This window comes from Empidonax traillii, unplaced genomic scaffold, assembly GCF_003031625.1.
Source record: "Empidonax traillii isolate 1590-97213 ecotype Southwest subspecies unplaced genomic scaffold, ASM303162v1 scaffold439:size492302, whole genome shotgun sequence".
Taxonomy (NCBI): domain Eukaryota; kingdom Metazoa; phylum Chordata; class Aves; order Passeriformes; family Tyrannidae; genus Empidonax; species Empidonax traillii.
This window is the reverse complement of record NW_020955632.1, coordinates 353,627-367,055: the sequence shown is the minus strand read 5'-3', so window position 1 is coordinate 367,055 and position 13,429 is coordinate 353,627. Positions and strand designations below refer to the sequence as shown.

The following is a 13,429-nucleotide window of genomic DNA, read 5'->3' as shown; positions in this document are numbered from 1 at the left end:
CAGTCTAGCCACAGTGGTAGCATAGCACATGAGAAAATAAAAAGAGTAAACACAAAGTCTCCTCATCAATTTGCATTAGACATACTTCTTCAAAGATTTACCATGAGTGAATTTTCAAAATGATTCCCTCAGTCCAGGAAAGGCTTTGTGTTTTAAGTTACAGCATTACCTATCCCTTCACTATGTATTTTGTTCTGTATAATTTAGGTTCTGCCAAGAAAAATAGGAGCTGTAGCTCATTCTCTCTTGATTTCAGCCCTGCCTATCTCAAAAAGAGAGATCATCCACAAATTTTTATAATCAAGATAAACTGATACAAAATAACTCAAGTGTAAGAAGAATGGCTGAAAGCTATTTTTGGACCTTTTCTTCCTTGGCCATTTACGTTTTAAACTTTCAATGTATCCTTTTTTTAAGGAGCTTTGGAATACCTGAAAAAATAAATAATTAGTACATTTCAAATAATGAAAAATACTGTTTTAAAGTGAGAGTATCAATTTGGAACCCAATATAACTACAATAATCCACTTGCATGACTGAGTTGACTGACAGTGAAATCTACAAAGCCACCTGGGTTAAAGAAGGAAGGTAGTAGACATGAAACAAAGTTATACATAGTAATTTTTTCAACATCAACAGTTTAAGGTATCAAAAATAACCTAATAATGGGAAATTAATGTATTTTCAAGGAAACTTATATAATAATACTATGGCAAACTCATTACATGTTGGAATAAAATAGCGGGCCTTTTTTAATTTAATTTCCTCTTAAATTTCTGTTGCAAACTTCTTTTAAGTAGAATTACGATGCTAAAGTTCCAAATTCCAAGCAGTACTTACCAGGCCCATCAAAAGGCACAAGGTGATGAGGGACTTTATCTGAGGAACCTAGAGGGATGAGGTACAAATCTTTCACTTGCTTCATGTTATTGGCTGCTACACCGTAACGTTTTCTGCTGCTGAAATAGGCAAACAGCAATGCATAGGAGATCTGATCCTCTTCGGTTACTGGGGTAAAGCGAACTACACAGATCTCCTGTTTACAAGAAGAGAGAGAAAGAAGTTGGTCAAGTACATTTTTTTGTGAAACATTAATTGTTTTACTGACTGCTCTTTATTTAAAAGTACAGTTCAGCAGAGAAAAAGCCTCCTCAGTTTTGCACACTGTAACAGTACCAAAAATGAAAGGTAACACTTGAGACGCGGTTTTACACACTGTAACAGTACTGAAATGGAAGGGTAACACTTGAGATGTGAAGTGGCACTCAGGACAAGCTACTGTGCCAAAGGAATACAGGTATTGTCAAACAGCAAATGACAGGCTGTGGTTAGATAGGAAGAAAATAAACGCCAGCAGCTGTCATTCGTCCCATTCAGCATAACTGCCAGATATCCTTAAAATGTCATGTATTTCACAAACATTTCAAAGAGAAACAAAACCAGTATTTTTAGGATGACTCAGATGTACATTAAACAGCAATCCTTTAATATGTAAAATTTTTACCTTGGTCCCTGAAGCTTTGATTTTTTCTACATAATCCCAGACAGTGTGAGGAGATATCCTTCCACCTACTTGAATACTATCAGGTAAATCCTATGAGAAAAGACAACAGAAATCTGAATCCAATGTAAATATTGTGATAAATACTTCATCCAGTATATGTTTCCTATATTCAAAACATATTTGGTTCTTTTAATTCTTAAATTATAATTTAAAAATATTGGTAGAAGTTACAACAGTAAAAACAAATTAATTTAAACTTCGGATATTTAAATTAATATTCTTAGTGTAAAGTCAATGATATATAATAAATTAGTTATCATTCAATACTGTTCATTTATACCTCTCCAAAACTATTCAGTAATATTAACTGCAAACAGAACTGTGTTCTAGAAACACTCAACCCATCTGTAAGATCAAACTGCAATGAGAGCTCCACACCTAGGTATATAATAAACTTCTAAAAATTTTCATCTTGAGGGTAAAACATAACCTACACATGCATGTATATACAGACGTAAATTTGTTCTTGGATACTACAAGCACCATAAACAGACTTTGAGATTGTTCAAGAACACCTAAGAAAAACGTTTTTTGAAATAAAGCAAATAAACCAATCCTTTAGTATTAAGGATTACTACATGCCCTGCACTTCCCTGAAGACTGACAGCAAACTAAAGACAATCTAATTAATTGAAGACCTAAGTCCTTTTGTTTAGAAAACTGATGTTTCCTATGTAACTGCCAAGAGGTAACACTGAACCTTATGGGTTCTCTGATCTTAATTTTACAGAAGAATGAAGACAACTATTAAAAGCAGTTGCATGCTTTTCCTGCCTCTCAGATACCGGAGAACATTCCACAAGCTTTTTGGGATAATTTAGTCTTACAATGGAAGGTTAGGACCAGAATTGCCACCAGATAGGCAAACAAAAAATAAAAAAAAATCCCATTAAGCAGGTTTCTGTTGTAAATAAGATGAATTGCAGGTACATTACTGTGTAATACTTTACTTAAAAATACAGACCTTAACCTACACCTTCCCACAAATACTTTACTCAGTACACTGATCGTGCTTCAATGTCTTTCATCATTACACTATCATAGAAGGTTGCTAAAGTTAATAAATGAACTATTCATTCTTTGCAGTAAATATAAATACCTCTGTTAAATACTCAAAAGAGCCAGAAACTGGATAAGCCTTAATAACAAACTTTGCCACTGAAGGCATATTGATAAAACCCTTCCAGATGAAATTCAGGCGTGCCAGAAACAGACTTTCACATTCCACGGTACCGGGTGTTTCTGACCTAAAAAAGGACAAACAAAGACCCACTTTGTTTACAACATGATATATCCCACAAGATAACGTAAATCATAATTTTTCTTTATAAAAAAATTAAGTGTTATTAAGAATTTTCTTTTTCAATTATGCATCCTCCCAAGAGACAGGCAGACAACCATGTTTCTCATCTTCCAGTGGAGTAGATATATGGTACAACAAGGACAGGCAGATAAGTAGTACATTAGTTCACTACTGTATCTTTTGAAAACAGACAAGTTATTTAGTCCAAGAGTTATTAAACGCTCCTGAAGGGGACACAAATATATATAGGAGCTGCAGAGTCAGCGAGACTTTCCTCTGCCACAGGGACGAATGAAGACAAACTGCCTGCTGGCCTATCCCACATTTTGTTACAACACTGTCTGTCCACTGTCTGAACGCCTACGTCCTCACTTCATTCTCCGTGTCCCACAGGCTGGCTCCCAATCTCTTCTCACCCATGCATCACTTCCACAGCTTCTGGGAGTACCACCAACCCATTTCACCTGTACAAAACTGTCTTTCCTCCCCTCAAAAAAAAAAAGCCTCAGTTTTGTCAACAAAGCAGCTGCAAAAACTAAATGGGAAGATGAATAATTTCACAGGAGAGTGAGGGTTTCCTTATGGAAAAAGATCACACATATCAACATTTCCCAACATGTTGCTATCAAAATACTCTAGGTAGGCTATCAGCACTTTTAAGATGGATACCAGATGTTGTACTGTTACAGTAACATGGAAACCTATATTTATTTCTGTCTGTACTAGACACTGCAGATTCCAAGTAAAGCCCACTGCCCCTGGTAAAGGATCACACTATCCCAATAAAGGTAAAATTTCAGCATGAACTCTACTCAATTCTAAGTAACTGGGAGTTGTTTTTTCTATAAAACCCTCCCTCAAACCAGAAACAAGCAGCCTCATAAACTGTAATTTCCTCTTTAGCGCATAACAAAGTGTGGAAGAAAATGAAAAGGAGGCTGACAGCAAATACAGCAAAACATCAATCAAGCTACTGTTACTTGTCATGTCTATAAAAGCACTGCTTTGAGATTTTAAAGTAGTCTGATTGCTCAGTGCAAATGCTCTGTTTAGAGCAATCTCAAATTCCCTGGTTTTATATATATACATGTACACAAAGACACACATTCATTCGAATGCAGCACTGTTCAAACTACATTCATTAATAGTAAAATACAGTATGAAATCTATATCCTGATTTCTTTTAGTGTGAATTCTTTTTAGACCTTGTTGCACCAGAAAACAGTTTACTGTTCTCTAAAAGGAAATGTGGCAATTAGAAGTTTGCAATCACAACAATATATGCACTACTATTTATATAAAAGCACACTTACTCCAGCAGAGAACCCCATTCTTAAGACATGTACAAGTACACAAACGGATTAATGAAATGCAATTTAAAAATTAGCTTTAGACATAATAGCTTAACAAGATTAATAATGTCTTTCCTTTAAAAATACTTTTTCTACAGTTTATATTACTTTGGGAGAGGTGTGAATGATTTTGATGAGTCTTGCTTATCATCTTCCAGTAATTCTGAAGCTAAAATACTTGATGTTGAGGAAAGTGCATCCGCAATGCTCTCGGCTTCATTGTCTGACTGTTTCCGTGCAACTCCAACAGACACTTTCACTTTTTTTGCAGAAAGATCATCAGTAGGTGGTGCCATTCGTCCTGCAGAGAAGGAATTGCAATGGGCTTAATTTTTTATTAAAGAAACAAAAAGAGGAGTTCCTCTGAACACATGGAAGACACACCAAAATCACCACATATTGGCATTGAAGAGCATTGGATAAGGAATTCATACGTTTTATACCTACATGTTATAAATTTATCCACTGTATATGTTTATACAGTACTATACATAAATATTGACACTGTAATGGCATAGGATAAAGAAATGAGGAATCAACACTAGTATGCACATCCATTATAGAGGTTTCTTTCTCTGCAGTCTTTTTTATAAAAAAGGAGACAAGTTTACAATAACCTATCATTTTAGTACTGTCCCTTTTGTAAATTATGAAGTAGAACACTGCTTCCACAACTTTCAAACTAGGTTAAGAACCACATTTATTTACATTCTTGAGGTATACTAAGATTTATCACTGAAAATTATTATAGAGGCATGATACATTTATTTTCATGTGCTTTTCCAAATACCTATGCAGATTTTGCAGTTAAGATCAAAGAGATGATTTTTGTGTTGACTTGTGGTGTCCGGAGATGCAGATTCATTTATTTCTTTATCTTTTTCAGCTTCGTCTGACTTCTCAAACAACTTCATGTTAGGTTCCTAAGGAAAGTTAAATACATTACTTTACCTTTTTTGCCCACCCTGCTAATATCCAGAGCTAATATTGCCATTCATATTGCTTAAATGTTTAATAGTGTTTTCTCCCCTTCAGACATAAAGCTCTCTGCTTCAGCTGTATAGCCTAAAATGCTATCACAAAATCACAAACGCATTAAAAGAATTAATTTGTATTCTCAAATATCTTTGGGTAACATTTAGTACATTTTCTAATTTCTACTTTCTATTTTCTACAATTGCCAGAATTCACCACAGAGTCACAGTATGGAAGGAAAAAACCCAACCAATACACCAGGCCCATAAAAGTCAGTAAGGATCAAAGAAAAAATGAACTCAAAAGAGACCTAACATATAATTACAGATATGAACAACAAAATCATAAACAAAACACTTCACAAACATACTATGACCTAATTACACTGGTGTCATGCTTTCTTTTCTACCTGAATTTCCATTACTTCCTCTTGTTCTTTCATCTGTGTTTCACTTTCAATTTCTATTTCTCCTTTGTGAGTAATTTTTGTGATAGGTCTTCTTTCAACTTCCCTCTGTTCTTTCTCAATCATTTCAATTGTCTGTGAAAAAAGGAAGTTATGTGTAGTTATTCCCAAGCCACAAAATTTGGAAATCCACAAATGGTAAGAGATAAATAAGATTGCCATGAGGAAACCCTCTGGAGAAAAAAACAGTAATTTTTTATTTTGCAAGTGTCAAGTAGTTTCAAAAAGCAAACATGCAAGGAGCCCATCTAACTTCTCCTACAGTGCAGCAAATATTTACCAGGCATGTATTTATACAAGTTATAAAGCAAACCTTCAACAGTAAATTAAAATACCAGTAATTCTGATTTTCTAAGAGCTAAACAAAAAAAAAAAAAAAAAAAAGGCATCAACTCTTTTCCCATAATAGTAGGGACAATGTACTATATAAAATACATGCAGATACATATTATTTTTTCAAGAGCTTGTTTTTTAATACATAAACCTAAAGCTTCATCTAAAAGAAAAACCATTCAAAGTTATTCTTAAAAGTATTGGATATACTAATTCTGATCAGTGCTGCTGCTTTGCTCTGTTGCAATAAAATAAAATATAAACCATTATTTCTAATATTGCTTCTTAAGGCACATTTCCACTTCTTAAACCAAGAAGCGTTGACTGTTGCAAATATTTTAAGACTTGTTTATTAAAGAAAAAAGGATTCTACGATTGCTTTGTCTGCCTGCCAAATACCTACAGTTACTTTTGAACACCCTGGGAAATTAAAAAAAAAAAAAAATTAAGTAGCAGACTTGATGTCTTGCTTAAACAGGAAAATGAAGAGTATAGTCAAATGATATGTATTTATTTTACATGCTGTATTCCATTTCAAGTTCTAGAAATTTTGAAGTATTTCTCCTAAATAATCAGGACCCTTTAATAAATTTTTAGAATAGCATAAACATTTGTTCTGAAACTCCTTCTCATAGCAGTGGAATACTATTATGCATGGTCTGTTTTCAGTATTTCAATAATGTTTATAATAACAAATGTAAAAAAGATGCACTGTAAAAGACAGACTGTGAATAGTTACAGAATAATTGAACTTTTCATGTCTTTATAGGTCTTCGAAACAACTTCAAGATAACAGAATAATCCAACAACTGTTTTTGCACGGAAACTAACAAAAAAGTTGTCATGATTCATAAAGAGGTCTAGTCACAATATGTAATGGAAAGGAAAATATACAGGAATAATTACTACTGCAATGTACACTGCAGTCTCTAAAACAGCATTGCACCATACTGAATCAGTTATCAGGGAACATTCATTCTCAGCACACAGACTTCAAGAGAATGAATTTTCATCTACTCTGTGTTACACTACCTACTCATTATTTTTTATCAGAAATCATCTGATAAAACCCATAATTCATGGTATCGTAAAACCCAAACACAAAATGCATAGCAGTTAACACTATCCAAATATCACGCCTTTAGGTTCTGTGATGTAGCATACAAATACCAAAGGTTCTGCCAACATAAATCCAGATTTTGGAAACTAGAACACTTTAAATGGCCATTTCCAAGCAGCTGCAGTTATCATTGGACTAAATGCCCAATAAATACGGTATTATTTAAGAAGAAGGCATTTTCTATAAAAGTAATAGTTTCTCATATTGCTGCTTCTCCTCTTAAACTGTCAACACAGCTATAAATACAGTGTAACTTTTATTTTCAAGAAAAGTCACAATCTTCATACACTTTCTTGAGTTTGTTTTCTGTTTGGGTTTTTTTTCTGTTTTCCCTTTAGGCTGCTTTTCAGACTGGCAGATCACGTTTTCAGCTATGAGGTTACTTCTTGGTGGGTGATTTGTCAGGCTCCATCAGTAAGTTAGAAACAACATTAGTTTGGTTTGGTTTGCCCAAACCAAACTCTCTCCCTCTTTAAGAAAATGGGTATCTCCAAAGTTCTAGCAAGAGCTTTAGAATTTTACAGAAAATAAGGACAAAGAAGCCTTCACTCTTGAGACAGAAGAACAAAGAGCAAGTGATACAGTTGTATGGCAAAGGAAAATGCACGGTTTCCCCCTTTCAGAAAGTGACTACACTACTTTCACTTCTGTTCTAACAAGTTCTTTGGGTTTTGAATAGTAAAGAAATTATAGAGATCATCCTGCTTAGTCACAATTGCTTTGTACAACATGCATTCTGTTCTTTCTGCACACACTTAACCTGCAAACAGAAATTACACATGCTTGGGCTGTCAATTAAACAACATAAGTTCACAAATCTCACATGTCTGTTTTCTCTCTGTCTCCAGGCAGCCAGTTCTTTGGAAGCCAGTTCTTCTGGACTCATCTTTATTAGATGGTCTGGAGTAACTTCTCCTTTCAGTACTTTCTTAAATAATATCTAGAAGAAAAAAGGAAAGTAACTATTGTTATCAAGACAAAAACAGCTTGCAGCAGGAAATACATTCAGAGAAGCAACATACAACATGCTTTGTACAGCTACAGGGATCATGTGGGTTTGTTTCTTCCACCGCAGGAAGTAGTACCAGATTTTACAACATAAAAAGCTTAATTCCAGAGCTCCATTTTATTCTACATAACAACGTATCCTATATATCCTAATCAACACTTATTTCAAAAGAGAAAGTGAGTTTATGCCCACTGCAGTAGTAACTCAGACATTTTTGTTTTTTAAAAAGGTACAAATCCTCTGTATTATACAACAAAGAGAAGACAGTATCTAAGAGGATGTCTGTGCTTCTTGACGGAATCAAATCCTAGGGCAAAAGAAAGAAAACCAACTAATGTAGGGGTATGAGCAAAGAGAAGGCAGAAGTTAGCTGTTAGACAGAAGTTAGACAAAAGTTAGCCTATTCATATAATTTACAGCTGGCCAATTGTAATGGCAAAACAACTTGATCGGAGTAACTGACAAAAGGACAAAAGACAGAAGCTGAGGTGGTATGATGTTGACTAACAAGCTCATAGAAGGCAGAAAAAAAGAGTGAAGATCAAGCTTGAGAAATCTGGGTATGAAAAAGCATGGTGAGACAAGATCGTGGGCAGAAAAATGTTTAGTGCAGTAAACACCAAAAATTTATGGGGGAAAACAGGAACATCTGAATAAGAGATAGTGGTAAACACAAACTAGGCAAGTTATATACACTACACTTTGAAACTCAGCAATAAAACATACAGTGAGAGCAAAGAGTTGAAGAATAATGAGGAAAAAGAAGACAGAGGACACTGAGTGCGCAAAGAACAAACAACATCAAAGAAACAAAAAAACTATTAAAAAACCCACTAAACAGGTAAATTGCAGCAGGATTCATAAAGTATCTACACAGAAGACTGTTCCTTTAATCTACTGCAAATAAAGGATTTCTGTAAAGCACAACAGACAAATTTCACGTACATTATTTTTAGGATCTTTTAGATTGAACATTAGGCTTCTGTATTTGTTCTTATACTTTGCATCAGTGTCCCGAAAAAAAGAAAACAGCTCTCTTTCAATCCTTGTGGCAACTTTTGCTGCTCTCTCCTCAGGAATCTTTAAGCTGGAGTCTGTCAATCTGTGAGAAAACACAATGGCAAAAATTACCAAACACTTCCAAATAATTAATATTTTTTCCTCTGTTTTCCAAATGAAAATATTTCCAAACACAAATTAATAATTTATTAATATATTTTTACCTTTTCATCAGAATTTCTTTAAGAGACTGCTTGACACTTTGTCTTATCTGATCAGCAGAAGGTTTGGAAGCTGGCACAGCTGGCAGGTGTGTTGCACTAATGGATCCTTTTTCATTTTTCTTTTTCTTAATTTCTTGTTTCTCATGAACACCTATGAAAACAGTTAAAAATTATAAAATTCTCAAGCCACTTTTATAAACTTTTACTGTTGCTGGAGTTACTGTCATGAAGTTTTATTTTTAAACTGCTAAGTATTGACCTTCAAAAAGAAGGAATGGACCCACAGGGTAGATTGGTTTTGATAGGTTGAGGGTTTTTTTCTTCAATTTGTTTTTTGTTACTTAGATTAATTCAGAAAAAAAAGCTTCCTTGGCAGAAACAAACAGGACTACTGCCCTTTGATTTAAGGTATTTTCTTCTACACTAAACCAAGACGACCAGTGCTTATTAGTTTAATCTTAAGTAAGATTTTTGACTCTGAATTTTTAAAACAGCATAGATGAATTTTTCAATGAATAAACTGAGAAATAATATACTACAAAGCACATATCATAAGAATAGTAAGTTTTACTTTAAAATCCTATTTTTCATTTAATTTAGCATTTCTGTATCTGTCAGCCATGAAAATTATTTCAATTATAATAATCTCGGCTTCTGACTCAGAACACTCTTAAAACAAGGTCATTATAAGGACTGTGTCACAAATGATACAAATAATGGATAAGTTAACCAAATTAAAATCATTAAAGCAAAATTATTAATTTTCAGAGTGTCAACTGAAAGGCCATCTGTCTCAGCATACGAATACATCACTAATTTTGAGCAGTAGCCTTCTATTTAGAAAAGCAATGGGAAATAAATAGTACCAATTTTTTTCACTTTCTACTCTGGAAAAAGAAACAAACTGAAGACCAATAAAGATCTAACTGGAGAGTTTGATTGTAAAAAGAAGTCTTTCTTTATTATTACTTTCTGCTATTGAGTGCAACTTAGAATTCATTAACACCAGAAGCAAACTTGACTATATTTTCAAGTGCCTATAAAAAGGCAGATTTCTGTTGGGCAGATAGAGTGGGTGGATCAACTCTCATGAATCCAACTCTGATTCCAATCAAAATTACACATTTCCCTTGCCAGCAATGTGGTGCAGACCTAAGAGCTCTTTGCCATTCTGTGCTGTGATCTACAGTGTTCCTATGCTGGTCTTGTTAAGTACAGCAGCTCTAATAATGCTTTTATTTCCTCAATACATATTTTTTGCTCATCTCCTCCTCAGAAGGATGAAGAACTAGACTAAAACCTTTCAAAAAAATGTAGCCTGGTGGCGTCAAGGAAAACAGAAAACCTTCACATGCCAGTAACACTTTAGCAACATTTCAACCATCTGATAGCAAAGTCCCACAGCAGGCAAGTAATGGGCAAGATTAGCAATAAACAATGCCATTATAAGCATAACTCATAGTAGTTAACAGATTAGGACAAATGTGCTGCTTTAATTTAATGCTAATCATCGTAAATGAGACTACCAAGTGCCCTCTCTTTTTAGAAATGATTTTGAAATTAACTTCTATTCTGAAATTGTCACTGTATTGTCAGTATAAAATATTTACATTTAGATTTACATTTAATGCTGATATTTTCAACTCTAATAAGAGTTTCTAGAATGCATTGGTATTGGCAAAGAAACAGAAGAGCAGAATTATGTAATTTTGAGATAAAAATTCAAGGTTTGAGTTCAGGAATTAAAGATAGTTCTCACACACAATCTCACTAGCTTTGCTGCTGAGATTTCAGTTTGAAACGACAACAATTTTGCATTATCATGACCTTAGAAGAATAATGCTTCCTGGAAGGGAGCTGGGGAGAAGACAGAGGTTGCTGGGAGGGGAAATATGTTCCTTCAACCTTTCAAATAAAATTTAGATAAAAATCTGATGACTTAGCATGCAATGTAGTGTTCACCTTTGAAATGAGTTGATAAAATTGACAATTTGTGAAAAATATATCAGTAAGTCAAAATATAATTCATACAGAAATTAAAATATTTTTATATACACAAAATATTTCATAGTATTTTATGGAAGAGTATTTCAAAGTCTCATGCAATGTGAAATAAAGTTTAATACAGAGATGTCTGAGTACTTTTCTCCCACTCTTGACTACGTGAGCATCCTGTACTATTGAAACAGGAAATACACATCTACTTAGAAGCATTTACCTACAAAAAAAAAAAAAAAAGAAAGAAAGAAAAGAAAGAAAGATCATTAACATCATGGGAACAAACAGCTCTCCAGATCACTGTCACTTCCACTACAGAGTGTGGTTTGAAAAACTGATACTATAAAGGAAGTTACCATTCTTTACTGTACATATATGCGAATTACAGCATGCAGTACTTCACCAAACCTCAGTACCTGATTTTGTGGACCTTTCTGCCATACCAAGGGATTCTTTACTTATTTTTTCATTTTTATCTTCAGGGGACCGCCGAGGAATTACACCAGTTTGTGGTCCCTTTCGAGGAGGAACATGCTGTCCTTTTTTAGTATCCAAGTCTCTGGGCTCTGACAAGTTCTTCCCATCACCAGATTCCTGAAATAAACATTAACACATGCTAGCATGCTACTGAATGCTACAATTAACCACCACGTAATTGCTACATATTTTTCTTTTTATATGTATAATGTATATCCTAGATGTATGCACCATCATATAATATTTTCTAAAGAGTTATTGAAAAAATTCCAAATTACTGCCAAGCATTGCAGTCTCTTTTAAATACTGGTTGAAGAAACAACACAGACAATGCACATTTAAGCTCTGTACTGAAAACCACTATGTTTTATTTTAATACGTCAGGGATACAAATAAACATCCCTTAACCAGTTTCAGCCACATATGCACAGATATCACTGATGCTTAGAAAGCACATGTAAACCAAAATTAAAATTAGCTTAGATGTCAGAATTTCAATGCTACTATTCAGAAATAAGACAGAATTATTGATGATTATGTTATCATGAATATGATGCTATATACTAAAAGACTGAAGAATTTTGTCAATGCTCTTTGCAAATTATTCTTTGGTTAGTAAAATCAGACACAAAAAGTAGAACTGCCCAAATTAAAGCATTAGGCATTTTCCTCTACACACAATCTGAAGTAAAACCAATCAAAAGTAAAAGACTGTTGTCGTATTGTTTTAAAGATATTTAATATATCTGCAGTTTATAACATAGAGCAAATTGCCAGATGTCCTATAAGAAATTTAGAAATCTGAAAGAAAAACGTTTTAAGTTATTCACCACTTCTATATACACCTATATGTGTAGTTTAATATACACGTTCAGGAGTTGGATTTTGATGATCCTTGTGGACCCCTTCCAACTTAGGATATTCTATATGCATTTAAATGCACATAAACCTGTTCAAATATAAGAAGAGTTTAGCAATATCATCTTGAAGAAGTCATGCCAATTAGAAAATGAAGTAACTGACAATAAAAAAAGAGAAGTTTTAAATTAGATTCACAAAGATTTTTGAAACATGATCTATTAACTGGCAATAGGACAGGAAAACACCTTCTTAACCCAGTAATTAAGAGAACTTAAAGCATTAAGTAAGGCTCACCCGTCTGAAGATTTTGACTTTGTGCTTCCCGGTGTCCTCCATTTGCTTTGTTTTTTCAGTTGCCGTGTTTAGGTTACAAGCAGGTGTTTGCTTCGACATCCCCAGTTTTTCACACTCAACTGCTTTTTCTTCTCTATGCTCAAGTTTCACTGGAGTATCTGGTACACTTTGATCAAAACACTCCATTTTTTTATCTTCTTCAGCACAGCATTTCACACACACATACTCTTTATCTTCTTCACCCATCTGCTGTGCTTGAGAAAGGCTCAGTCCAACACAATCACCATGAAACCAATCATCACATCTACCACAACCTACCATAAACCTGAAAATAAAATAAGACACGTCAGTGAAAAGTGTGAAAGAAGACTATAAAAGATACAGCAACTTCAGCAGAATATACCACACTTGGTCTGATTTGTGCGTCTCAACAATTTGTTCTTACCTGACAAGT

General features: G+C 34.0%; 1 protein-coding gene across 5 annotated transcripts in view; it reads right to left on the bottom strand.

Annotated features, from left to right (window-relative positions):
- PHF3 (PHD finger protein 3) overlaps positions 1-13,429 on the bottom strand; it is a 49,657-nt gene that overhangs the window by 3,710 nt on the left and 32,518 nt on the right. For all 5 annotated transcript variants that reach the window (XM_027894712.1, XM_027894717.1, XM_027894714.1 and 2 more), the window contains 11 exons: positions 12,976-13,300; positions 11,760-11,937; positions 9,346-9,496; positions 9,068-9,224; positions 7,937-8,053; positions 5,604-5,735; positions 5,010-5,142; positions 4,328-4,520; positions 2,664-2,811; positions 1,505-1,594; positions 841-1,036 (listed from right to left, as the gene is read on the bottom strand). In XM_027894712.1, the coding sequence (XP_027750513.1) occupies positions 841-1,036; positions 1,505-1,594; positions 2,664-2,811; positions 4,328-4,520; positions 5,010-5,142; positions 5,604-5,735; positions 7,937-8,053; positions 9,068-9,224; positions 9,346-9,496; positions 11,760-11,937; positions 12,976-13,300 (1,820 nt within the window). The remainder of the gene's footprint in view (positions 1-840; positions 1,037-1,504; positions 1,595-2,663; positions 2,812-4,327; positions 4,521-5,009; positions 5,143-5,603; positions 5,736-7,936; positions 8,054-9,067; positions 9,225-9,345; positions 9,497-11,759; positions 11,938-12,975; positions 13,301-13,429) is intronic.